The sequence below is a fragment of the Schistocerca serialis genome, chromosome 9 (assembly GCF_023864345.2).
Source record: "Schistocerca serialis cubense isolate TAMUIC-IGC-003099 chromosome 9, iqSchSeri2.2, whole genome shotgun sequence".
In the NCBI taxonomy this organism is placed as follows: Eukaryota; Metazoa; Arthropoda; class Insecta; order Orthoptera; family Acrididae; genus Schistocerca; species Schistocerca serialis.
In genome coordinates, this window is record NC_064646.1 from 480,012,660 (window position 1) to 480,039,599 (window position 26,940).

Genomic DNA, 26,940 nt, shown 5'->3' on the forward strand with positions numbered 1-26,940 from the left:
TGCTGGTAACTACTTTGAAGGACAGTAACAGGTGCGAACATGTAACTCGTTTGTATCGGTTGTGAATAAATAAGTTTCCACCATTTAAGTGCCAACCGTCATACAATGGTACAACATGGTGATTTTGAAACCAGATTTTAAACTTTAAAGTAATTTCAAAGGTAGCAATAGGCTCTGATAATAATTTATTGGTTATGAACTGCAGACTAAAACTAAAGCAATTTTAGAAAGGTAGAAAATTAAGGAGATGGTACCTGGATAAATAGAAGGAACCAGAGCTTCCCGAGGCTTTCAGAGAGAACAATAGGCAATGTTAGACTGAAACGAAAAAGGAATACAACAGAAAATGAATAGGTAACAGAGATGAAATAGGTAAGGTTTACAAAGGATCACATAGGTAAAAAAAGACAAGGCATAGTAGAATTACTTGGATACTCATGAAACATTGAATTTAATTGACAAGAGGAAAATATATAAAAATATAATAAATGAAGCAGGTACAAAGGAATAAAAACGCATAAAAATGAGATTTGTCAAAAGTGCAAAATGGCTCAGCAGGAATGGCTAGAGGACAAATGGTGGGCTGCAGAAGATTGCATAACTAGAGGAAAAATAGATGCTGTGTACTGAAATTAAAGAGACCTTTGGAGAAAAGAGAAGCAATTGTATGCAAATCAAGATCTCATATGGAGGACCAGTACTAAGCAAAGAAGGAAAAGCTGGAAGATATGAGGAAAAGCTCTGTAAGAGCTCCCTGCCGCCGTTGGATAAGCAGCTGCAGCAGCAAGTCATATACTCCTAGCTCACTCATTTGTTACATAGTTTAACTCTTAATTTCTTTGCGTGTTTTTGGTACTTGCATTGTTTAATTCATAAATTTCGGGCATATTATAGTATTTGAGAGTTGTAGCATCGCGTTTTAGTACCTGAATAGTGGAAAATCGCGTAGTCTCCTTCCGCCGCCGAGCAGTGTGTCAGCAGTGCGCAAGTAGCAGCATTACTGCATTTACTAGGCAATCTTGTATTTTAATAACCGTTTAAATTTTGTGTCGATTTGTTTGCACTCTCTGTAGATTAGTTCAGACGTTCTTTGCACAACAGTTTTTAGCATGGATAGGGACTGCAACTGCTGTGTTCGGATGCAGGCTGAGTTGGCATCCCTTCGCTCCCAGCTTCAGGCAGTGTTGGCTTCGCTTACACAGCTTGAGGCTGTTGCCAATGGGGATCACTGTGGGGGTCCAGATTGGGGTTTGTCGGGGACAGCCAGCTCGTCCCACACATCCCCCGATCGGACTACGACTGTGGTTACCCGAGATACTGCCCGCATTGAGGCTGATCCCTCACCTGTGGTAGAGTGGGAGGTCGTCTCAAGGGGTGGCAGGGGGCGAAAGACATTCCGGAGGGCTGAATGGAAGGCCTCTCCAGTTTGTCTGACAAACCGGTTTCAGGCTCTGTCTCAGGCTGATACTGATCTTCGGCCTGACATGGCTGCTTGTCCTGTTCCAGAGGTTGCCCCTCAGTCTGCAAGATCTGGGCGGTCGCAGAGAGTGGGCTTACTGGTAGTTGGGAGCTCCAACGTCAGGCACGTAATGGGGCCCCTTAGGGATACGGCAGCAAGAGAAGGGAAGAAAACCAATGTGCACTCCGTGTGCATACCGGGGCGAGTCATTCCAGATGTGGAAAGGGTCCTTCCGGATGCCATGAAGGGTACAGGGTGCACCCATCTGCAGGTGGTCGCTCATGTCGGCACCAATGATGTGTGTCGCTATGGATCGGAGGAAATCCTCTCTGGCTTCCGGCGGCTATCTGATTTGGTGAAGACTGCCAGTCTCGCTAGCGGGATGAAAGCAGAGCTCATCATCTGCAGCATCGTCGACAGGACTGACTGCGGACCTTTGGTACAGAGTTGAGTGGAGGGTCTGAATCAGAGGCTGAGATGGTTCTGTGACCGTGTGGGCTGCAGATTCCTCGACTTGCGCCATAGGGTGGTGGGGTTTCGGGTTCCGCTGGATAGGTCAGGAGTCCACTACACGCAACAAGCGGCTACAAGGGTAGCAGAGGTTGTGTGGTGTGGGCTGGGCAGTTTTTTAGGTTAAATGGCCTTGGGCAAGTACAGAAAGGGCAACAGCCTCAACGGGTGCGGGGCAAAGTCAGAACATGCGGGGACCAAGCAGCAACCGGTATTGTAATTGTAAACTGTCGAAGCTGCGTTGGTAAAGTACCTGAATTTCAAGTGCTGATAGAAAGCACCGAAGCTGAAATTGTTATAGGTACAGAAAGCTGGCTGAAGCCAGAGATAAATTCTGCCGAAATTTTTACAAAGGTACAGACGGTGTTTAGAAAGGATAGATTGCATGCAACCGGTGGTGGAGTGTTCATCGCTGTTAGTAGTAGTTTATCCTGTAGTGAAGTAGAAGTGGATAGTTCCTGTGAATTATTATGGGTGGAGGTTACACTCAACAACCGAGCTAGGTTAATATTTGGCTCCTTTTACCGACCTCCCGACTCAGCAGCATTAGTGGCAGAACAACTGAGAGAAAATTTGGAATACATTCCACATAAATTTTCTCAGCATGTTATAGTCCTAGGTGGAGATTTCAATTTACCAGATATAGACTGGGACACTCAGATGTTTAGGACGGGTGGTAGGGACACGGAATCGAGTGACATTATACTGAGTGCACTATCCGAAAATTACCTCGAGCAATTAAACAGAGAACCAACTCGTGGAGATAACATCTTGGACCTACTGATAACAAACAGACCCGAACTTTTTGACTCTGTATGTGCAGAACAGGGAATCAGTGATCATAAGGCCGTTGCAACATCCCTGAATATGGAAGTTAATAGGAATATAAAAAAGGGAGGAAGGTTTATCTGTTTAGCAAGAGTAATAGAAGGCAAATTTCAGACTACCTCACAGATCAAAACGAAAATTTCTGTTCCGACACTGACAATGTTGAGTGTTTATGGAAAAAGTTCAAGGCAATCGTAAAATGCGTTTTAGACAGGTACGTGCCGAGTAAAACTGTGAGGGACGGGAAAAACCCACCGTGGTACAACAACAAAGTTAGAAAACTACTGCGAAAGCAAAGAGAGCTTCACTCCAAGTTTAAACACAGCCAAAACCTCTCAGACAAACAGAAGCTAAACGATGTCAAAGTTAGCGTAAGGAGGGCTATGCGTGAAGCGTTCAGTGAATTCGAAAGTAAAATTCTATGTACCGACTTGACAGAAAGTTCTGGTCTTACGTTAAATCAGTAAGTGGCTCGAAACAGCATCCAGACACTCCGGGATGATGATGGCATTGAAACAGAGGATGACACGCGTAAAGCTGAAATACTAAACACCTTTTTCCAGAGCTGTTTCACAGAGGAAGACCGCACTGCAGTTCCTTCTCTAAATCCTCGCACAAACGAAAAAATGGCTGACATCGAAATAAGTGTCCAAGGAATAGAAAAGCAACTGGAATCATTCAACAGGAAAGTCCACTGGACCTGACGGGATACCAATTTGATTCTACACAGAGTATGGGAAAGAACTTGCCCCCCTTCTAACAGCCGTGTACCGCAAGTCTATAGAGGAACGGAAGGTTCCAAATGATTGGAAAAGAGCACAGGTAGTCCCAGTCTTCAAGAAGGGTCTTCGAGCAGATGCGCAAAACTATAGACCTATATCTCTGACGTCGATCTGTTGTAGAATTTTAGAACATGTTTTTTGCTCGAGTATCATGTCGTTTTTGGAAACCCAGAATCTACTATGTAGGAATCAACATGGATTCCGGAAACAGCGATCGTGTGAGACCCAACTCGCTTTATTTGTTCATGAGACCCAGAAAATATTAGATACAGGCTCCCAGGTAGATGCTATTTTTCTTGACTTCCGGAAGGCGTTCGATACAGTTCCGCACTGTCGCCTGATAAACAAAGTAAGAGCCTACGGAATATCAGACCAGCTATGTGGCTGGATTGAAGAGTTTTTAGCAAACAGAACACAGCATGTTGTTATCAATGGAGAGACGTCTACAGACGTTAAAGTAACCTCTGGCGTGCCACAGGGGAGTGTTATGGGACCACTGCTTTTCACAATATATATAAATGACCTAGTAGATAGTGTCGGAAGTTCCATGCGGCTTTTCGCGGATGATGCTGTAGTATAGAGAGAAGTTGCAGCATTAGAAAATTGTAGCGAAATGCAGGAAGATCTGCAGCGGATAGGCACTTGGTGCAGGGAGTGGCAACTGACCCTTAACATAGACAAATGTATTGCGAATACATAGAAAGAAGGATCCTTTATTGTATGATTATATGATAGCGGAACAAACACTGGTAGCAGTTACTTCTGTAAAATATCTGGGAGTATGCATGTGGAACGATTTGAAGTGGAATGATCATATAAAATTAATTGTTGGTAAGGCGGGTACCAGGTTGAGATTCATTGGGAGAGTCCTTAGAAAATGTAGTCCATCAACAAAGGAGGTGGCTTACAAAACACTCGTTCGACCTATACTTGAGTATTGCTCATCAGTGTGGGATCCGTACCAGATCGGGTTGACGGAGGAGATAGAGAAGATCCAAAGAAGGGCGGCGCATTTCATCACAGGGTTATTTGGTAACCGTGATAGCGTTACAGAGATGTTTAACAAACTCAAGTGGCAGACTCTGCAAGAGAGGCGCTCTGCATCGCGGTGTAGCTTGCTCGCCAGGTTTCGAGAGGGTGCGTTTCTGGATGAGGTATCGAATATATTGCTTCCCGCTACTTATACCTCCCGAGGAGATCACGAATGTAAAATTACAGAGATTAGAGCACGCACGGAGGCTTTCAGACAGTCGTTCTTCCCGCGAACCATACGCGACTGTAACAGGAAAGGGAGGTAATGACAGTGGCACGTAAAGTGCCCTCTGCCACACACCGTTGGGTGGCTTGCGGAGTATAAATGTAGATGTAGATGTAGAAGACAGGAACAAACACGAGGAGAGTACTATAGAAAGAGAAGCAAAAATATGTGAAGATGAGATGGGAGATACTATACTGTGAGACGAATTTGTCAGTGCACTGAAACACTTCAGTGGAAACAAGGCTCCTTGGGTAGATAACATTCCCTCAAATTTATTGGATCCTAAGAAGATCAAACCATGACAAAATTATTCATCTGGTATGCAAGATATGTGAGAGACACAAAATAACTTCAGACTTCGGGAACAATGTAATAAACCCAATTTCAAAGAAGGCAGGTGCTGACAGGTGTGAATGTTTTTGGACAGTCGATTTAATATGTTGTGGTTGCAAAATACTGACACAAATAATATTACAAAAGAATGGAAAAAAGTGGTAGAAGCCAACCTCAAGGAAGGTCAGTTTGGGTTCTGGAGAAACATATGCAATATCGACCCAACAACTTATGTTAGAAGATATGTGGTAGAAATGCATATCTATGTTCATATGCAGCTGTAGATTTATTGAAGGCTTTTGAGAATGTGAACTAACTACATTCTTTGAAATTTTTAACGTAGCAGGAGTAAAATACAGAGATTGTAGGATTATTATAACTTGTATAAAAACAAGGCCACAATTGTAACGTTCAAAGAACAGGAAACAGAAGCCATAGTTGAAAAGGTACTGAGATAAGGTTGTAACCTGTTGCCAATGCTACTCAATCTGTGTATTGAATAAGATGTGAAGAAAACAAAGGAGAAATTTGGAAAGGGAATTAAAGTTCAGGAAAAAGAAATACACACTTTGCAGTTTGCCAATAAAATTTTAATTTTGTGAGATGCATCTAAGGACTTGGGAGAATAGATGAACGAAACGTATAGTGTGAAAAGAGATTACAAGATGAACATTAATAAAAGTAAAACAAAGGTAATGGAATGTAAAAGTCAATCAGACAATGTGGAGCGAATTAGTTTAGGAAATGAAACACTGAAAGTAGTAGAGGCGTTTTGTTATATGGGCAGCAAAATAATTCATGATGGCCGAAGTAGGACAGATATAAAATGCATGCTAGCAACGGCAGTAACCGAACCCGGTAATATTGAAGTGTAAAAGTTTGTGTGATCAACATAGACTTGTAAAATAAAATGACAAAATATGATCACTGACTCATCATCAGACTTTATGTCTTCAACTGATAAAGAAGATGCTGAGTCGCAGACAGACACAACAAAAAGATTGTCACAAATAAAGCTTTTGACCAGTAAGGCTCTCGTCAAAAATAGAACACACACACACGCAAATGCAAACGCAACACACACGTCTGCAGTCTCAGGCAACTGAAACCACATTGTGTTTGTGTGACTATCTCTCTCTCTCTCTCTCTCTCTCTCTCTCTCTCTCTCTCTCTCTGTCTGTCTGTGAAGGCCTTGTTGACCGGAAGCTCACTTGTTTGACAGTCTTTTTTTAGTGCCTATCTGCGACTAATCATCTCCGCTATATGGTGAGTAGCAACTTTCCTTTTCATAACATTGTTACATTCCATCCTGGATTTTCCATTGTTTGATTTTCAACTGATAAAAAGGAATTCATTAACAACTAATATAAATTTAAGTGGTAGGAAGTCTTCTCTGAATGTATTTGTTTGTAGTGTCACATTGTGTGGATGTGACACATGGACGACAGGTAACTGAGATAAGAAGAAGATAGAAGCTTTTGAAATGAGGTGCTGTAGAAATATACTGAAGATTAGATGAGTAGATTGAATAATATGAAGCGGTACTGAATCAAATTGGAAAAACAGAAATTCATGGCACAGCTTGACCAAAAGAAGTGTTCAGGTGATAGGACACATGTGAAGCAGCAAAGAATTGTCACACTGGCAATTAAGAAAGTGCGTAGGGAATAAATACTGCAGAGACCACGGCTTGAATACAGTAAGTAGATCTGATGTACTTAGGTTGTGATAGTTATGCAGAAATAAAGAAGCTTAATTAATGTGGGGAGAAACTTCAAACCATCCTTTCAACTGAAGTCCAGAACAACATCATACACTAATCATGAACAAAGTCTTCAAACCAAAGAAAAGGCCCATTGGAATATTAACTAAAAATAGCAACTGAGTTTCCTATAGAGACTTGTTTAAACAGCTGGGGTTCTGACTGGATAGCGTGGGTTCACCTACCACAACAAGAAAAACATCAGCAATTACCACACAAACAACAGCATTCATGATCATGGAACAAGAGTCGCATTAAACTTATATTTACCAAGAGTACACAAATAAAAGACACAACTTTCGATAAAGGAATAAAGCGTACAATAAATAGAATAAAAAGATAACTAAAATTCAATCACTTCAAAGTCTGTTAAGAAATATTTCTTTAATAATTTATACTATGGTATTTACCCGATTATAAGATGAGGTTTTTCCCCAAATTTGTCATTCAAAAAATACAAGGTCATCTTATATTCACAGATTAAACTATTTCTGCTGAGGTAAACATTTTTACAGTATTTTAACAGATTAATGTAGGGGTCACCTTGCATTTATAGATGAAGCTTTGGCAGCTGTGTTTTGTACAAATTTATTTTGAAGAGTTCTGGAGGGTAGAGCTTAGCAAAAAATACTTTTGTTTGAATAGGCTCGAGATTTACTGATACGCAGAAGCGCTCTATACAGTAACAACCTCGTTCTATCAAGCTTGTGACGTCTGCCTCGCAGTGCTTGTGCAACGGATGGATACAGAAACCGCAAAGTATGCACTACTGTTTAAAAGATTGACAACTTTGTGAAATACATGAGGAAACAGCATTAAATTCTATAAACTCACCCACTTTGCTGCATTTGAATAGGTTTGCAATAGAAGTTGTCATACATGTATGAGTACCATATGCATACATTTATGCGGCTTCTGAAGTAGAGGTAATGTTCAAAGGCAAAAATTTTGTCCTTCAAAAACAGTTACACAATTCTGAACCCAAGTCAGTATTTCATCTGGGTATGAAAAACCAATGATTTACGAACTGTGTCGCAAATGACAATTTGGTAGCTTTTCAGGTATTAGAATATCAGGAGAAATGTTATCAGCTTTTAATCAGCTTTAGAACAGGATTCTGACATCCAGATGGCACAAGAAAAAAAATTAACTCAGATTTACATGTTTAAAAATCAAACCAATCACATTAAACTGACTGTAATTGCTCTCACAAGAACAAATTATAACAGAAAGACCCACTGTGGAGATTGCACCAACAGACAGTACTAGATCGCAGGACGAGCAGAAGTTTGAGAATGGGATTGAATCATGATTGTAACCTTTTATTTATGTATTAGTTGCTGTTGTTAAATATGACCTGCACCCTAGAAGATATACCCATCTGTGTTTCACTGTTGCTCAAGCACAGAACTATGGAAGGCTTTAAGGGGAAACAGTAACACGAGCTTACGTGAGAAGTATAATGAGTGCAGGGAGGGGAGTTGCGAGTAGGCAGCAAATTACTTCTTGCTGCCACCCAAGTGAATTTACACTGCGTACTTCGGCTATGGTTACCATATTTAAACTGTGGTTTACCTGGATCCATTTGTACTCAGAATCGACATGATATATGACGCAATTGAATGGGAGTGTGTCAGGTGGTTTTCTACACAGCTACTGAGAGAGCAGAGGGCAAGAGATATGTTTGGAAGTAAGAGACGTGGTAACATTCTCACATCAATATAGAAGTGAAATCCACTACATATTTGGAAAAAATCTGTGTTCTCAAGTCTCACCGTAACGAAAACCTCCAAAGCTGTGCTATCAGGGTGATATGATGATGATGATTAAAAATTGTGATGCCATAGACTACAGATTTTTGTTTAAATAAATCTATGATTTTTTTTTTACATCTCCCACGTTGCTATGAAGGAGACACACTTCTGTTTTACCTCTAGTTACAACTAGATGCCTTTTCTATTACAGGTGCGACAACCATTTTGTAATGTGCAACATTTAAGTACACATCATAAAATATATTTAACTTAATGCAATCAGTTGTTCAAATAATTTAGTTAGCATTAATCCATCTTTCTTATCATAGTTTTAAATTGTCTATCGGACTGTCACAATATGCCGATAACAAAGAGATGCGTCTGGCCAGCAGAAATTGTCAATGCTGTTAGTGCATATTGCATGGCCAGGATATCCAAGAACCTTGTCTTCTCGAACACTTAGTTCAGGGATTTCAAAGTCCAATACCTTCAAATTATTTTGTCATTATTTCAGTTTCAACTAACATAGTCATGGCATCCTTTTGTTAAACAGGCAATGGCACAACTTCCAATATTTTCACGATAAGATTACAGGTCTTCTATCCAGTCCCACAAACTTACGCTGTTGCATAAGTAAGATGCTTCTTTATAAATGATTCTCCCATTTGAGCTAAACTCTATGCAATAACTATTTTTCAAGTCCAACCACTACACCTTTCACAAAATCATCTGGCCCTCTTTTCATGTCACCCCTTCTTAGTAAAAGAACAGATATAAACTGATGACATGCATGAGGGAGGAAGAAACAGTTATAAAGCAGAGAAAAATATGGTCAGAAAATTAATGTAAACAATTTTTTGTTTATTTTATTTATCCTACCACTATCAAAATCTAGATAATCAATAAATGGCAAACAGTCAGAATATATTAAAAATAATTTTTTTTTCAAGGAGCCTCTTAAAAAGGGGCGGGTTGGAGGGGGGGGGTCGTCTTATACTCAGGTAAATTAAATATGGTACAAAGTATTATTTAGATAACACAGAGTTCAGAATGGTAGAAATTCACATTATTTTATAATAAACAGTTATAGTTCTTCAGTAAGTTGTCACAGTTTAATGATTCATCATCATATCCCACATTGTTCCATCTTATTCAACAGCTTGGCAATTGAGGCTTCTCAACCAAGTACCGTCATTTAAATTATTCTCCTCTTTGATGCCATCTCTGAAATGTCTCCTCTACTTGAAGTCAGATTTATCTTTATACACACGTCTTGGTCGCCCTCTTACTTTTCATCTCTGAGCTTCAGACTGTACGTTAGTCTTTGTAGCCTGTGAGCAACCACATGTCGCACATGTTATTTTGTCTTTTAGTCTTACAACTTAAGCCTGTTTTCAGATTTCCTCCACATGTTTCCAATCACGCTAAGAACACACCTCATCACAGCTGCCTGAATTACGCCAATGTCTTTACTTCTCAAGTCCGTGTTTCACAACCACATATGTCAAAATGGGCGTGTAATAGGTTTCCCAGATGACACTTTTACATTTCAGTGATACAGTCTTGTTCCATATTCGGTCTTTAATGATATGATAGAAGTTACTACCTGCTTTAATTCTGTGAGAGATTTCTTCATCTATAGGAGCAGTACCCGACACAACACTGCCAAGATATCCAAAATAATCCGTCATTAGTAGCTATTTTCCCACCATTTCAACATGTCCCATTGGTTACTCATACATTTTCATGACCAGTGCCTCACTTTCCTCCCGGCTGAAGATGAGACCAGCTTCTGCTCAGGTGTTTATTTGATCTTGAAGGTCTTCTTTAGAATCGGCCCACAGACGTACAGCATCAGCAAATAACATAGCATTCATTTCTTCCACCACCAATAATTTGGTGTACTTTCATTGGATCTTGTTCATTAAGGTAATAAAAAGAAGAAGAGACAGGACTCCACCTTGCCTCAACCCACATTGTATGATGTAGTTTTCAGTCATTTATAAGTGTGTTTTGACTGTACTGTGGGTATCTCCATACAAATTCTTCATCTTGTGCACCATGTCACCTTGCACTCTAATTTTCTTTGTGTTTCCCACACCTTTTCCCTGTTCACAGCACCAAACACTTCCTTTATATACAAAAAGGCTAGTCACAGGTCTCAGGTGTGCTCGCAGTATTTTTCCATTAATTAAACTGCAAAAATTAAATTGTTGTTGATCTTCCCTTTCTGGTTCAATGCTGTTCCACCAAAAGATTTTCTTCAATGGGGCATCTTCACTTATGCTCTACAATTCTTTCATAACGTTTACCCACTTGAGACATTAAAATGATACCATTATAGTTACAATATTTCTTTCTTTCACCTTTCTTTAAAACTTTGATTACTAGAGACCGGATTATATGCATTTGCGTATTTAGCTCCTTTTCACCAGTTATTGCATATTTTAACTAAAAGCTAGTGATGATGCATATTTTCGCTCTATGTTTACAATATTTTAAAAATTTAGATGGGCGGTCTCTAGCTCGATCTAGTTTTGATGTCTCATAGATTGACCACGACCTAGAACTGCGTGCAATTGCTAACCGAGAAGCCACTGCCTAGTGAAATCATTACAGAAGAGTAACAGGAACAGGCAGAGAGTCAATGCTCCTGTGCCTGTGTCGCCAGTTAATCCCCTCTGCTGTCATACATATGTGTCGGCAACAATTAAACCACGTGAGCTTTTAATCGCATGTCCATTGTTTCAGTTTAGCTTTTTATTTACTTGTACACATCTTAATGTGTTTACAACATGTAGTGTGTAACATGTTGTGCAACATGCCGTCCGAAAAAAGAAATGTCGTTTCGTGGATAGCAGAATATACTGGAACATTTACAAAGGAAGGAATTGTTTTACATTGTCGAGTTTGTGAGAAAAATGTTTCTTGAAAAAATAGTTTCAAATAGACCGGCATGTCAAGACAAGCCTTCAAATCGCAGGAATGCAGAAGAAAAGGCAATGACAATTTCTGACAACAGCAAGTTGCAGTAGCAGGATTTTGTCCAAAGGTAACCAAAAAAGTCGGTTTACCATAGATCTTTGTGAAGCATTCATTGCAAGCAATATGCCTCTTCACAAATGTACAAACCCTATCCTCAAAGGCTTCCTGCACAAATATTGCTTAAATCAAAATATACCAGATGAATTAACATTGCGTAAAAATTACACACTAACAATTTACATAAATGTTGTGAAGAAATACGCAATGAACTCAAGGACAGCATTATCTGGATGTCAGCTATGGCCATTACATTGCAAAGTTAACTATTTGTACTTTAAAAGAAGAACCTTCTTCTTCCTATTTAGTGGCCTGCAAAGAACTCGAGAAAGTAAACCATTCTACAATTGCCAGATTGGTGAATGTGGGCACTAGAAAAATATTTCCAGAATCTTCTGCAGATGAAAGGGTGCTTGTGTTTATTTCAGATGCTGCTCCCTATATGATCAAAGCAAGAGAAGCCCTCCGAGTATTTTATCCCAATTTGATTCATGTGACATGCTTCGCTCATGGAGTACATTGCCTTGCTGCAGAAGTGTTGTGACTTGCCGATATTTCAAAGTGCCGCCGCGCAGTTACGCGCATCCTCTACATGTGGCGCTGTCTGCCAGCCATGCAACAGCCGTGCCACCTAAGCGGCCAGGCAGCCAGCGGCCACTAGACTTGGACTCAGTGCTGATTTGACTGTTAAAGTGTACACACATCTTACTTTGTTTACTTGATCTGTGACATACATGTATTGTGTCGTCCTAGAAATATATTTGTTCAACTTGACGTTATAACAATTGGTAATGAGGTAGTGAATTTTTCTTTTTCATCGTTGACCCACAGGTTTCCATGGTTAGTTTAGAGCAGCTATTGCAAGGTCTCATTGAACAGCAAACGCTTCTCACATCTGCGATTTGTGATTTCGTCGCGGCATCCAATGTAGGGCGTCTCTCGTCGTTGTCTCTACCTCCTTTTCCTCCTTACGACGGAAGAATGGTCTGATTACGAAAAACGTCTTCGACAGCACTTCTTGGCATTTCATGTCACGGACGACCAAACATGTAAGTCTCTGTTCCTTTCATGGATTTCACCTCAAATGTATCGGTTGTTGTTGCAGTTGGCTCCTTTGAAAGATCCTGCGTCTTTGTCGTTTGCTGAAATGTGCCCACTTCTGTTCGTATATTTTCAAAAGCATACGCATGTGATAGCCTTTCGTGTTGCCTTTTATCGTTGTCAAAAACAACCGAATCAATCCTATCGCGCTTGGGCTGCTGAACTTCGTGACCTCAGTCGAAAGTGTCAATTTGTATCTGATGTTCACAAAGAATACACCAATTCCATGGTACGGGATGCTATTATCCGATCAGCGCCCGACATTGAAGTTAGGCAACGTGCCCTTCAGTTGGCAAATCCAACTCTAGATGAAGTCCTATCCATCGCTCAGTCTTTTGAAATTTCTCACACTGCTGGAGCGCAAATAGAGGCATGGGGTTACGTCGGGGAAGTACAACCTCTGTGCGCTGTTGACGAAGCGTGCGGCGTGTGCCCGCCGGCCAACATGGCCACAGTACGCTCCCAAGCGCAGCCTCAGCCTAACCATAAACAAACCTCTAAACAACTGCAGCAAAACCCACGGCAACTTCCTTCATGTCTGCGGTGTTTTACAAAACATTACCGAGAGGATTGTCCCCAACGTGGGGCCATGTGTTACAAATGCAAAAAGAAGGGTCATGTGTCATCCATTTGCAAATCTGGCCGCATACCTGACGTTCATGAATGTGATGCTGATTATGCTTCTGTGTTGTCTGTCAACGGTACTTCTTCCCTTTCAGGGAAGTTATTTCTCACTGTCCAAATCCTTGGTTGGGATGTTCGTATGCAGGTGGATACTGGTTCTGCTGCCACTATCATCAATTCTCAGACATATCTTCAGTTGGGTTCTCCAATCCTATCACCTGTCACTAGGCAATTACGGATGTACAATAAACAGAAGATTTCTCTCTTGGGACAATTTAATGCTGAGGTATCTTACAAATCCGTCGTTCGCACTGTTTCCATATCTGTGGTCGACCATAGTAACATGGAGAATCTTTTTGGTTTCGACGCCTTTCGCGTTTTTGGATTCTCCATAGATAACTCTGTCAATATCGTCCCTGATGCTATTCCTTATGCTAAACTGGATTCCTTGGCGAGGACATTTTCGTCCCCTTTTTCTCCTGGGTTAGGCCGTGCAAACGACTTTGAAGTTCATATCACGCTCAAACCAACTGCTCGGCCTAAGTTTTTTCGGGCTCGGCCCATTCCTGTGCCCCTTCGTGATCAGGTCAAACGGGAGCTGGATCGTCTCACTGCTTCAGGGTCTTGCTTCCTGTCACTTCCAGTGAGTGGTCCTCTCCTGTTGTTGTCGTTGCTAAGCCCAATGGTGATATTCGTCTCTATGGCGATTTCAAAGCCACTGTAAATGCTCAATGCCTCATTGACACTTACCCTATGCCCTGACCTGAAGAATTGTTCACTAAACTTGCTGGAGGCCAGTATTTTTCTAAACTAGGCCTGTCAGAAGCTTATCATCAACTTCCTCTCGACGCTGCTTCCCGGCAGTTTCTGGTCCTTAACGTGCCTTTCGGCCTCTATCAATAGCAACGATTGCCATTCGGGGTTGCCAGCGCCTCCGCTCTCTTTCAGCGATTCTTGGAACAATTATTGCTCCCTGTTCCTGGGTGTATAAATTACATGGACAACATTGTTGTCACTGGCTCCACCACTGAAGAACATCTTCATAATCTCCACACACTTTTTCATGTCTTACAGACTGCCGGTCTTAAGTGTAATCTTCAGAAATCAAAATTTTTTCAGGCATGTATCACGTACTTGGGATTTCAACTCTCTCGGGATGGTATTCGTCCGCTTCAGCAAACTGTCGCTGCGATCGATGCCGTTCCTCGCCCCACATCTGTTAAGGAACTGCAGGCCTTCTTGGGGAAAATAGCACACTATCACAGGTTTTTACAGTCTGCTGCTTCGGTGGCTCAGCCGTCGCATCGCCTGTTGCATAAAAATGTGCCTTTTCACTGGTCCGCGTCATGCGATGCGGCTTTCCAGAAATTGAAGACTATGCTGAAACAGGCCCTGTGCCTGGCTGCTTATCGACCTGGCCAACATCTTGTTCTTACCACGGACACCTCTCAATACGGGGTCAGTGCAGTTCTTGCGCACCGTTTTTCTGACGGTTCTGAACAACCCATTGCTCATGCCTCCAAAACGCTCAAATTGGAAAAGAAGCTTTGGCCATTATTTATGCTCTTCATAAGTTTGGTGTTTTTCTCTAAGGATCCAAATTTCATCTTGTTACGGATCACAAACCACTTGTTTCCTTATTTCATCCATCAATGTCACTTCCTGACAAGGCTGCACACCGCCTCCAGCTTTGGGCTCTTTACTTGTATCGGTTCAATTATGAGATTCATTTCTGGCCGACAGCTCAACATGTGAATGCTGATGCGCTGTCTCGCCTTCGCATGGGTCCTGATCTGGCACTCGATAGGGATGAACTTTTGTGTTTCCACCTGGATGTTGCCGAGCAGCGGGTTGTGGACAGGTTCCCCATCACCGGGGACCGGCTGGCAAATGCTACGGGTTCTGATCCTACCCTCTCCAGGGTTTTAAGCTGTATTCAGAAGGTTTGGCCAGATCATCCGTCTGCTAAGACTTCTGATCCGTTGCGAAACTACTACACTTTGCGTTACCGCCTCACGGCTAGGGATGGTGTTATCCTCCTTTCCATCGACAATGCTTCGCCACGTGTTGTGGTACCTGCGTCTTTGCGGGCTTCGGTCTTGCGCCTCCTTCACCAAGGGCACTGGGGTCTCTCTCGCACAAAACCTCTTTTGCGCCATCATGTGTACTGGCCCAGCATCGACTGTCTCTCGCACAAAATCTCTGGCGCGCCGTCATGTGTACTGGCCCGGCATCAACTCTGAAATCGCACACATGGTCGCTGCCTGCGGCCCTTGTGCATCACAGGCCACCGCCCCGAATTCATCTTCGTCACCGTGGCCTTCGCCTGAGAAGCTCTGGGAGCATATTCATACTGACTTTGCGGGACCTTTTTTAGTTACTTATTGGCTTCTCGTTATTGACGCCTACTCTAACTCTCCTTTCATTGTCTGTTGCACGTCGCCTACCACCGTGGCAACAACCAATGCTCTAGCTCGCATTTTCTCTTTGGAAGTCCTTCCCTCTACTCTTGTTACTGATAATGGTCCGCAATTTGCCTCTTCCAATTTTGCGGATTTTTGTGCCCGTCATGGCGTCACACGTCACGGCCCCTCCGTTGCATCCACAGTCAAACGGTGAGGCTGAACGACTGGTCCGCACATTTAAGGCTCAGATGAGGAAAGTCCTGACTTCTTCTGCTGCCGATGATGCGCTTCTCCAATTTCTGGCTTCTTACCGTTTCACCCCCATGGACGACCAGCCCGGCTGAGCTCTTACATGGCCGACAGCCTTCCACCTCACGGCCGCGGGTGTCTTCGCTTGGTCGGTTCACCGCCAGCGACCTTGTATGGGTACGGGGAGGATATGGCAGGCGGCCAAAATGGAGTCCTGGTCACATCTTAAAACACCGTGGCCGACGCCTGTTCGAAATCCAGACAGACACGGGTTTTGCAGTGCATCATTCGGACCAGCTTCGGCCTTGTGTGCCGGCAACACCTGTTCCGGATGCTGCTATACCACCTTCGGCATTACCTGCCGCTAGGGATCTTGGAATCTTTCATTATTCACAACACAGTCCTCTCATCATCATATCGGTGCCAGCACAAGAACTGACGACACCAGGAGATGTGCCCATGCAGGAACCAGATGACCATCATCTGTCGGAGCAACTCTACTCGCCTCCTCCTCCTACGGACACCAAACCATCGCCCATGTCTCCTGTTATAAGAACCGGACTTGCCGCAACGGGCACATTGGTGCGCGGGGCCCCAGCAGATTCGACCCCCACGTCTCCTGTCATCTCGACTCGTTGTCATCGGGGACACTTCCGTCCGTACGGGAAGCCTCCTCCTCGAGACTTTACGGCCAGTCAGACAACACCTATGGACGTTAGCAATATACTGGCCACCTCCATCAAGACCAGTGCAAAAAATTCAAAGGGGGGAAAAGTGTTGTGACTCGCCGATCTTTCAAAGCGCCGCCGCGCAGTTACGCGCGTCCTTTACATGCGGCGTAGTCTGCCAGCCATGCAGCAGCCGTGCCACCTAAGTGGCCAGCCAGCCAGCGGCCGCTAGACTTGGACTCAGTGCTGATTTGACTGTTACAGTGTACACACGTCTTCCTTTGTTTACTTGATCCGTGACTTACATGTATTGTGTCGTCCTAGAAATATATTTGTTCAACTTGATGTTATAACAAGAAGTATGTTCCACATTTGTGAATGTAAATAAACCGATTTCATCCACGAAAAAAGTGTTTCTAAAGGCTCCTGCTTGCATCAAGACCTACGAAGAAAAACTACCAAATGTGCCTTTACCTCACAAACCAGTGGTAACTACGTGGGTCAAAGCTGTGTTGTTTTACATAGAACATTTTGAGGCCATTAGAGGGGTAGTAAAAAACTGCGATAGTGCAGAGGCTTTGTCATTTTGCCAGTGCAAGGAAGCTTTTAATGATTCCGGTAAAAAAGACATTGCTGTGATTATCTCTCGTTTTTCCCATATACCTGCATGTATTAAAGAGCTTGAAACTCAAGGTTTGGTGTTGAATGAATTTATTGAGTTAATGAATAAAATTATTCTAGCAAACTCATGGCCGGAGGTATTCCCAAGAAAACTGAAAGAAAAGTCTGAAAACATTTTAAACAATAATCCAGGCTTTGAACCCTTGTGCCAAATTGATAGTTTAATAATGGGATGGGTGAACTTTTACCAGAAACAATAAGTGCCAACATAGCACCCAAATTCAAACACTGCCCAGGTACGTCAGTTGATGTAGAACAGTCCTCTTCTGCTTATAAAAATGTTTTGAGTGAACGAAGACACAATCTTACTACCGAACATTTGGAACAGTACTTGGTCGTTTATGTTTATAGCAATAGAAAAATGTAAAATAAATTGTAAATGGGGCTTTGGTCCAATAGTATTAATTAAAAGTTAATGCTGATCAAAAAATTCATGATTGTATGCTGTTTTTTAAATAATATATTATGGGGTTTTTGAGCATGCATCTCGGCATGCGATACATCTCGAAGTTGGTCCTGTACATATCAACTGTTTCGGTGTGACTCACTCGCATTGCATCCACTTGTTACCGACAACAATAGCCAAGAAGGAACAATTCTTGAAACACAGTATGTGACCCCATTTTGCAAATTTTTAGAAAATGATCCCAGAAAGGCCCCCTTCCTAACCTCTACCATAAAGTATTCAGAAAATGATATCAGCATTCTAAATGTATCGATTTTTCACATGACCAGCACTCTTCCTAGTAACTGACATGCACACGCATTACGCATTTTTCATGTATATTTTAAGGTTTTTATGGTGCATATAATCCGGTCTCTAGTGATCACAATGCCTATTTTGTCAGCTTATGCCTTTTCTTCTTTTCATATCTTGCAAAAGTCTATAGGTCCACTGTTTTCCAGCAACTCCCATGGTGCGGATCATTTACCCAGTTATTTTATAAACATTATTCACCGCATTGTGGCAATTCCCCTACCCTCTTACAGTCCTGACTTGGCAACAGCAGATTATTTCCTGTTTCCAAAAGTGAAATACTTTCCCAAAGGACACCACCTGTGCCGCCAAAGAAACTTGCATGTGTGCCTTTAAGGATCTCCTGGAATCCACCTAAAAGTGCCTTTGGGCTGCAGAAAAGCTACTGGCAGTACAATGCTCGAGGGCTGTACTTCGAAGAATTTTGAGCAATACTTCAAATAAATCTATTTTTCCAAAAGTTTTCCTGAAAATTTTTGGACAAATCCTGTATTCTACACCAGTGTGTGTGTGTGTGTGTGTGTGTGTGTGTGTGTGTGTGTGTGTGTGTGTGTGCGCACACACGCACGCACGCGTCATCTATTTTTGACAAAGGGCTTAGAGGGTGAAAGCTTATTTGTGGCAGTCTTTTCATTGTGCCTATCGGCAACTCAGCATCTCCACAATACGGTGAGTAGCAACTTTCCTTTTCATAATATCGTCACACAGTAAGACTTCCACGTTTCTTTAATATTGTCATTATCTGCAATAAGATATCCATTTAAGTAAAAGGCTTAGCAAGTCAGCTTGCGAAAATATGAAAATTGCTTTCTCACCCAAATGAGGCCTCTGATCAAACAGTTTAATAATTCTTACTGTAAAATCCTATCACCCAGGGTCTGTAATGAGAAATTCTAGCCTCTTTCCATTCTACTGAGCTGACTGGTGTGAGGTGCTGACTCAGCTTTATCAGACTGGACACAGTGACAAGATGAAGAATATTGGCCACCTTAAGTGAACAACTCTGACCTAGTCTCTGTGGCAGCTGGCCAGTGGCAGCACTTGAAGTAAACTAGTGTGTCACAGTGGCCACAACAAATCTATATTCAAAGGGATTGTCAGAATTTCTAAAGGTCTTTTCTGCTATTCCTGTAATAGTCTGGGCAATATCACGTTGCAGAGACTTATTTATCTATATCTACAAACTGCAAACCACCGTGAAGTGCATGGCAGACAATATGTCCAACTGTACAAGTTATTAGGATTTGTCACATATGGATTGTGGGTAGAACAGTTTTTCACATATCTTTATGAGAGCTGCAATTAATCTAATCTTGTACTCATAATCCCTATGCAAGTCATACGTAGGGTCTGAAGTACATTCCTTGAGTCATCATTTAAAGCCCACTCTACAAACCTTATAAATAGGCTTTCTCGGGATAGTTTATGTCCATCTTCAAGAGTCCACCAGTTCAGTTTATTCAGCATCTGTGTGACACTCTCCCACAGGTCAAACAAACCTGTCACCATTTGTGCTGCCCTTCTCTGTATACATTCAATATCGCCAGTCAGTGCTGTTTGGTACGGATTCCATACACTTGAGCAATACTCTAGGACCGTTTGCACAATTGCTTTGTAAGCTATCTCCTTTGTATACTGATTGCATTTCTGCAGTATTCTACCAATAAAACTAAGTCTACAACCTGCTTTACCTGTGGTTTAAGCTATGTGATCATTCAATTTCATATCCCTACAGAGTGCTACACACAGGTATTTGCACGAGTTAGTCCTAGGACAGTACATTTTTTTCATTCTGTGAACTTCACAATTTTACACTTCTGACCATTTAAAGCAAATTGCCAATCTTTGCACCACTTTGAAATATTATCAAGATCTGACTGAATATTCATACAGCTTCTTACAGACAGTACTTGATTACATATAACTACATCATCTGTAAAAAGTCTAAGGTTACTATTATTACTGTTAATATTATTAATAGTGTAACACTACTTTTTCTCCATTGCAATGTAAATCCACAGGAAACACTATTTCTAAAGAACAGTGACTGTAGCATTGGCCTGAAAATGACAAACATGTTGCCATGTTTCCAGTAATATATAACTGAGATATTTTTAAAGACTTTTTTCAGAATGTGCTCAAAAGATATCAGAGAAATCGAAAGAACATTAAATATATTAAATAGTGTAAAAATCTGACACTGAATAACAACAATACAAATTAGGATAGAGCGTGATTCACTATATAGAGCAAGTTTTCAGCAGCAGACAGGTATCTTTAAAAACTGACTGAGCTATCTGACAAAGTTCTTCAGATTTATGGAAACATATAAATATTCATACATGATCAACTTACACACACACACACACACACACACACACACACACACACACTTATAAATACGCCTGTCTGCCATTCGCCACTCAGCGCCTCCTCTCTGTCATGAATAGCAATTTACTTTGCCATATTTTTGTTAAATCTATTAGAATTGTATATATAAAAACAAGATTATAAGAATGTATACGTACAACAACAGAGACAGGTGCAGTCACAGCCTTCCGAACCACAACGATATTGTTTCCTGCATTGGGATCCTCCACCTGGTTCGGATCTATCTGTGAAGTGTCACCGGTCCCCGAAGAAGAGAGGGCATGAGGATGAGGGTGAGGGTGATGGTGCTGGTGTTGATGTTGGTGTTGGTGTTGGTGCTGTGGGGGATGCGCCTGATGTTGCTGGGCTTGTGGAGGCGGTGGTAGCGGCGGCGGAGGAAGAGGCGGCGGCTGCTGCGGCGACAGAGGCTCATGCTGCTGGTAGTGAGGCAACCAACTGGGCTTCTGGTAGTCCCTCTGTTAATATAAACAAAATTACTGCAGATGGGCTTCTTTAAGAGAACAATTAGATAAAAAGACTATGGTATGCAAGCAGTGAGAGGTAAGAGATTGGTGTCACTAAAAAAAAAAGTGTGTGATATTTTTTACCAGCACATTTTCAACTGTTCAAAGAGAGAGGGAGGAGGATGCAGGTAAAATCACATTTTACTTTATATTCGAAAATTGAATTATTTCAGAACTGTTTGCTAAGTTAAACAGGAACTTAAACATCACAACACTCCAACGAAATATTTACATTTAATCTCTCGAGTGTAAGCTTATCTGTAGCTTTCCAATATTACCTACAAATAGTTCACTTAAAACAATTAGACAGAAACGTTTCTTCTTAAAGTGTCACCCCATTCCACAAATTGAAGGCAAAATCAAATATGGAGGTATCTGCCAATTCAACAACCAAAGAAATTAATATAATCATTTGTCACTAATCCTGAATATACAACGAGGCATCCACTTGTCCAAAACAATTAGTAGGCTGTGAAAGAGCTCACCCAGGCAGTCTCATAGTCACATACAACAGTGCATGTTCCTAGAAAATATAGAACTTTTCTCAGAAGAAAACATAGCACTTTATTAAAAAATTCCAAACTGGATGCATACTGGAGTGTATCATTCACTTTTTTCTTTTGTGTAAGTTTTTTTTTCACAGTTGACCGTAAAATTATTTGGTACAGAGCACAGTTTGCAAAACAGGAAGACAGTGGATAGAAGCATAAAAAACTGATAGAATCTTTTTAAATTTTGGTATTCAAAACCACAGTTATTAGCAACATTTCTTACACTGGTAAGACATATGTGGTTAAAACATTAGGAACCCAAGGCACAAACTGATTAAACTCTTTGTTAAAATCCAACTGACTCCATATCATGCTCACTTACATTAATGAATATATTCAAACAAAAAATACACAAGATTAAAAGCTGTTAATAAAGACTTTGTGTAAGACATTGCTATCTTTAAAAGGTAATAAGCATAAATACTGCTGGGGTAAATGAAAAGAAGCAAATCACTGATAACTAACTGTTTGGATCAAGCATCCCTAGTAATTCAGAGTAGCAGACACAGAAAACTGCAAATCTCATTTGCCATTATTTCACCATTAGCTGAAGTACAGGAAAAGTCAGCAGCTTTTGCCATAGTATAAAATGAAAAATACTTGGTGGATGATATTTGGGCACCATTCTGAGGGTCCTACCAACTACTGTAGAAGGCATGTCAGAGTGACCAGAAAGAGGTACACCACAGCTAACAAACAGATGTCGTAAATTCCTGCTCACTTTCCTCCAATTTGGGGCCACTCCTACACACAAATAGACACATAGGACTCTCTGCCTAAACAGCGAGAACACAAAAATCTGGGCTTGTAGATGGAAAGAAGTGTCCAGTACTTCAGAGCTGCTTCTCTGGTTGGTGCATGTGACAATTATCACTAATCAAAAAGTTAGAGGAGTTTATGTGCAACTGCACCTCAATCTGACCCAGAGCTCCCAAAAGCCGTGAACAGTTCCGTATCGATGATGTATGATTTGCTTCACAAGCATATCTTGGGGATATAATCGCAGAGCAGCTGAGGCTATTGCCATAGCCGACCTCTCCCCTGGCTCGTCCTATTATATTACTGCAGTGCTCATTTAACATACGATGAATATGTACTTAGTGCAGTGACTGCCAGCAGTGTGTGGGAGGCATAGTGCACACTTGAGGTGGCTCTGTGACATTCTGGGGAGTAATGACAACATTACGAAAAGCATAGATTGGTAGTCACCATATAGTATAGTTTCTAAGTCACAGACAGGCACAACAAAAGACAGTCAAACAATTAAGCTTTCAGCCAATAAGGCATTCATCTGAATTAGATAAAAAAAAACACACGCGGACACGGACACAGACACGGACGCGCCCACACGCCCACACGCACACGCACACGCTCACGCACACGCGCACGCGCACGCGCACGCGCACGCGCACGCGCACCCGCACGCGCACGCGCACGCGCACCCGCACGCGCACGCGCACCCGCACACGCACACGCACACGCACACGCACACGCACACGCACACGCACACGCACACGCACACGCACACGCACACGCACACGCACACGCACACGCACACGCACACGCACACGCACACGCACACGCACACGCACACGCACACGCACACTCACACTCACACTCACACTCACACTCACACGCACACGCACACGCACACGCACACACACACACACACACACACACACACGACCACAGTCTCTGGTTGCTGAGGTCTGGTCTCAGCTGTGGTCATTTGTGTGTGTTGTCTAATTCGGATGAATGCCTTTTTGGCTGAAAGCTTACTTGTTTTATAGTCTTTTTGTTGTGCTTATCTGTGACCCAACATCTCCGCCATACAGTGAGTATCAATCTATCCTTTTCATAATATTTGAGCTCATTCACTCACGTTGCCATGAAAACGGACTAAGTTTCAACATCCCCAGTGACCAAACACTGCCCCCTCTTCTGCATCTTCATGTTGAAGAAAACTGTGGTCGGTAATTGGAGAAAACCACAGGTAAGTTCTGACTACGAAAAAGGGTAGCAGAAGTGATCAAAAACCTACCATCCATTTGTTGCAGAATCTCATAACATGTTCAGAGTTGAAACTTAATGACATACATCAAACAAAATGTCATCCTTTTATTGTGTTAAACCCAACACATGCTTTTTTTCCTATATGACATCCTGAAAGCCAAGGATCAAGGCATTCAGGAAGATGCAATATTTCTTGATTTTGAAATGTGTATGTCCGAGTATCATAGCAACGCTTATTGATGAAGGTATGATCAGAGGGAGTATCAAGCAAAATTTGGGACTGGCTTGAGGATTTCTTGCTTTGACTACACAGAATGTTGTGGATGGAGCCATTACAGATCTAGTAGTAACTTTCAGCATGTTCCAGGGAAGTGTGTAGAAACCCTTGCTGTTCATGCTCAACATTAACAACCTGGCAGACAATATTTATAGCAACCTCAGACTTATTGCAAACGAATGCAGTTATCGATAATCGAGTACTTCCTCAAAAAAGGTGCACAAATATTTAATCAGACATTGATAATATTTATGCCACAACTCATACACGAAAGTTTTCCAGTGGTCAGTAGTTGGTAAGCACAATACTTGGCCTCACTACTGATAACACTGTTTGTTATCAACAATCACTGAGCTGGAAACATTTTTGATCTGGATGCCTCCCCACCATTTGGATTCTCCAGCAATGATGAGGTTCATGTTGTCTCTGACACAGCTCCCTTCCAGGAACTCAATGACCTTTGTGCTGCTTCCGTGCCCATTTTCGAACCTGGTCTGGAATGTTTGTTATCAACAATCACTGAGCTGGAAACATTTTTGATCTGGATGCCTCCCCACCGTTTGGATTCTCCAGCAATGATGAGGTTCATGTTGTCTCTGACACAGCCCCCTTCCAGGAACTCAATGACCTTTGTGCTGCTTCCGTGCCCATTTTCGAACCTGGTCTGGAATGTTTGTTATCAACAATCACTGAGCTGGAAACATTTTTGATCTGGATGCCTCCCCACCATTTGGATTCTCCAACAATGATGAGGTTCATGTTGTCTCTGACACAGCTCCCTTCCAGGAACTCAATGACCTTTGTGCTGCTTCCGTGCTCATTTTCGAACCTGGTCTGGAATGTGTTACAGATTTCTAGGCTCATGTCTCTCTGTGTTCATGCACAGCGGTCTGTTTCTGTTGAGTATGACCAATTCCAGTCTCCTTACAGATGACTGTTAACCTGGAACTCTATAGATTTCATGAGGCTAAGGAGACTGAACAGACAGTTAGAACAACTTGGGCCACACCGATGGAGGTGTTTTGGCAATCCAATGGTTACCTCAAGCTCTGCGGAGGCTGCAAGTCAACAATGTTTAGAAGAGCTCCTCACACAGGCTGTCAGAGGAGAATATTTTTCTGAGACAGACCTTACTGATGCATATTTGCAGATTCCGATGGGCGAGGAGTCGCAAAACATGGTGTTTTATATATAATCGCTTTGGCTTATGTAAGTACAACTGTTTGCCTTTTGGGGTCTCTTCGGCTCCAGCAATCTTTCAGATATAACCAGAGTATTTAACCATGTCCATACCCACTTGCACAAACTATCTCAGTGAATTAACTGTAGCAGTGCTACATATCAAGACCACCTGCGAAACCTTTGCATCTTATTTACGACATTGTGTGATTCAGCACTGAGTGCCACTTAGACAAATGCCACATTTTCAGGAGCAATTGGAATAATTGTGTTCCTGCACAACAAAGAAGGGAGCCAGTCCATTGGCCGCAACATCATAGCTATCAACTCTCTACCCCACCCTCTAAACTTACAGGAGCTGTGAAACTTTATGGGGAAGATGAACTATTGTTCTAAGTTTCTCCCCCACGGAGCCCATATAGTGCATCTGCAAAACCATGTACAGAAGAAAAATTTTCACAACAGGGCTGCCTGTAAGCACACTCCACGCAGCTGAAGTATATGCTGCACTCGGCACCCTGCCTTACACCACCTTTCACTTTTGCATCCACTGATCGTGGCAATGGACACCTCTCCATATGATAGGTGTAGTGTTGACGCATAAATGACAACGGTACTGAGTAACAGATTGCCTACACATCAGAGATGCTAACATCCACTCAAAATAACTACTCGTAGATAGAATAGGAAACTTTAACATTTGTCTTTGGTATTAAGAAGTTCCACATTTATATTTTCCGGACTACATCCACATTAATTACAGACCACAAACTGCTGGTGGTGATGTTTGGGCCGCACTCCCGTCTTCCAGAATGGACAGCACAATGGCTCACATGTTGGGAGATCTTCCTCAGCTCCTACAATTATACCATTCAATCAAAGCCCACAGTGCAACACATCAATGCAGACACTCTTTCTCACTTACCTGTGGGACCAGACCCAGTCTTTGACCAGCACAATATCTCATGTTTTCACGCTGACACAAGATGCAGACAAGTATTGGACAGGTTCCCCACTACAGCTTCACAAATCACTGTAGATAAGTGCTGTTTCCCAATCTAATAGTGAGTTGTGTACTATGTGCTCCCCAGGTAGCCCACACAATTTTCGAAGAACACCAATCTGGAGCTCTGGGCCAGAGTTTGCCTCTCCAGCTGTCTGTCAGTCACCAATGACAATGATCCGATTGACACTGAGACAGATACTCAGCTTGCCGTCACCCCTACCACACTACAGTCCCAAGTTTTGTACCCAATCCGTCAGGGGCACAGGGGAGTGTCACTGATGAAAGCCCTAGTGCAACAATCTGCTGACTTGCCAAGGTCAAACACAGAAATGGAAGCTGTGGTGCACAGCTATTCCACTTGCGCCCAGCATCAGACCATTTAAGTTAAATCTAATCTTTCATCTGTCCCAGACCCCCTTCGCCCATGAGATCACATTCATTTCAACTTTGTGGGCCCCTTTCTGGACTCTTATGTGGCTCACAGCCGTGGACACCTACTCCAGCATGGCATCCACCATTAAATACGACACCATTAACGCATTTGTCAAGATCCTCACCACTAAAGGGCTTCCTTGATCCAATGTGTTGGGCAAGAAGCCCCCAATTCACGGTGAGAGATTTCTAACAATTTTGTGCCTCAAATGGTATCGAGAACCTTTGTAGTCCACTATTTCACCCATCCTCCAATGTAGAAGCAGAGTGATGATACAGGCATTTAAGCAGCAAATGTTAAAAGATGTGGGAATCACCACTACCCCAGCAGTGATCACGATGTTCCTGAGCACATAATGACTGCTCCCATCCACA

At 42.2% G+C, this 26,940-nt stretch overlaps 1 protein-coding gene across 3 annotated transcripts in view; it reads right to left on the bottom strand.

Moving 5' to 3' along the window:
- The window catches only part of LOC126418440 (uncharacterized), a 137,741-nt gene that overhangs the window by 86,518 nt on the left and 24,283 nt on the right, over positions 1–26,940 (bottom strand). For all 3 annotated transcript variants that reach the window (XM_050085199.1, XM_050085201.1, XM_050085200.1), the window contains exon 3: positions 20,742–21,059. In XM_050085199.1, the coding sequence (XP_049941156.1) occupies positions 20,742–21,059 (318 nt within the window). The remainder of the gene's footprint in view (positions 1–20,741; positions 21,060–26,940) is intronic.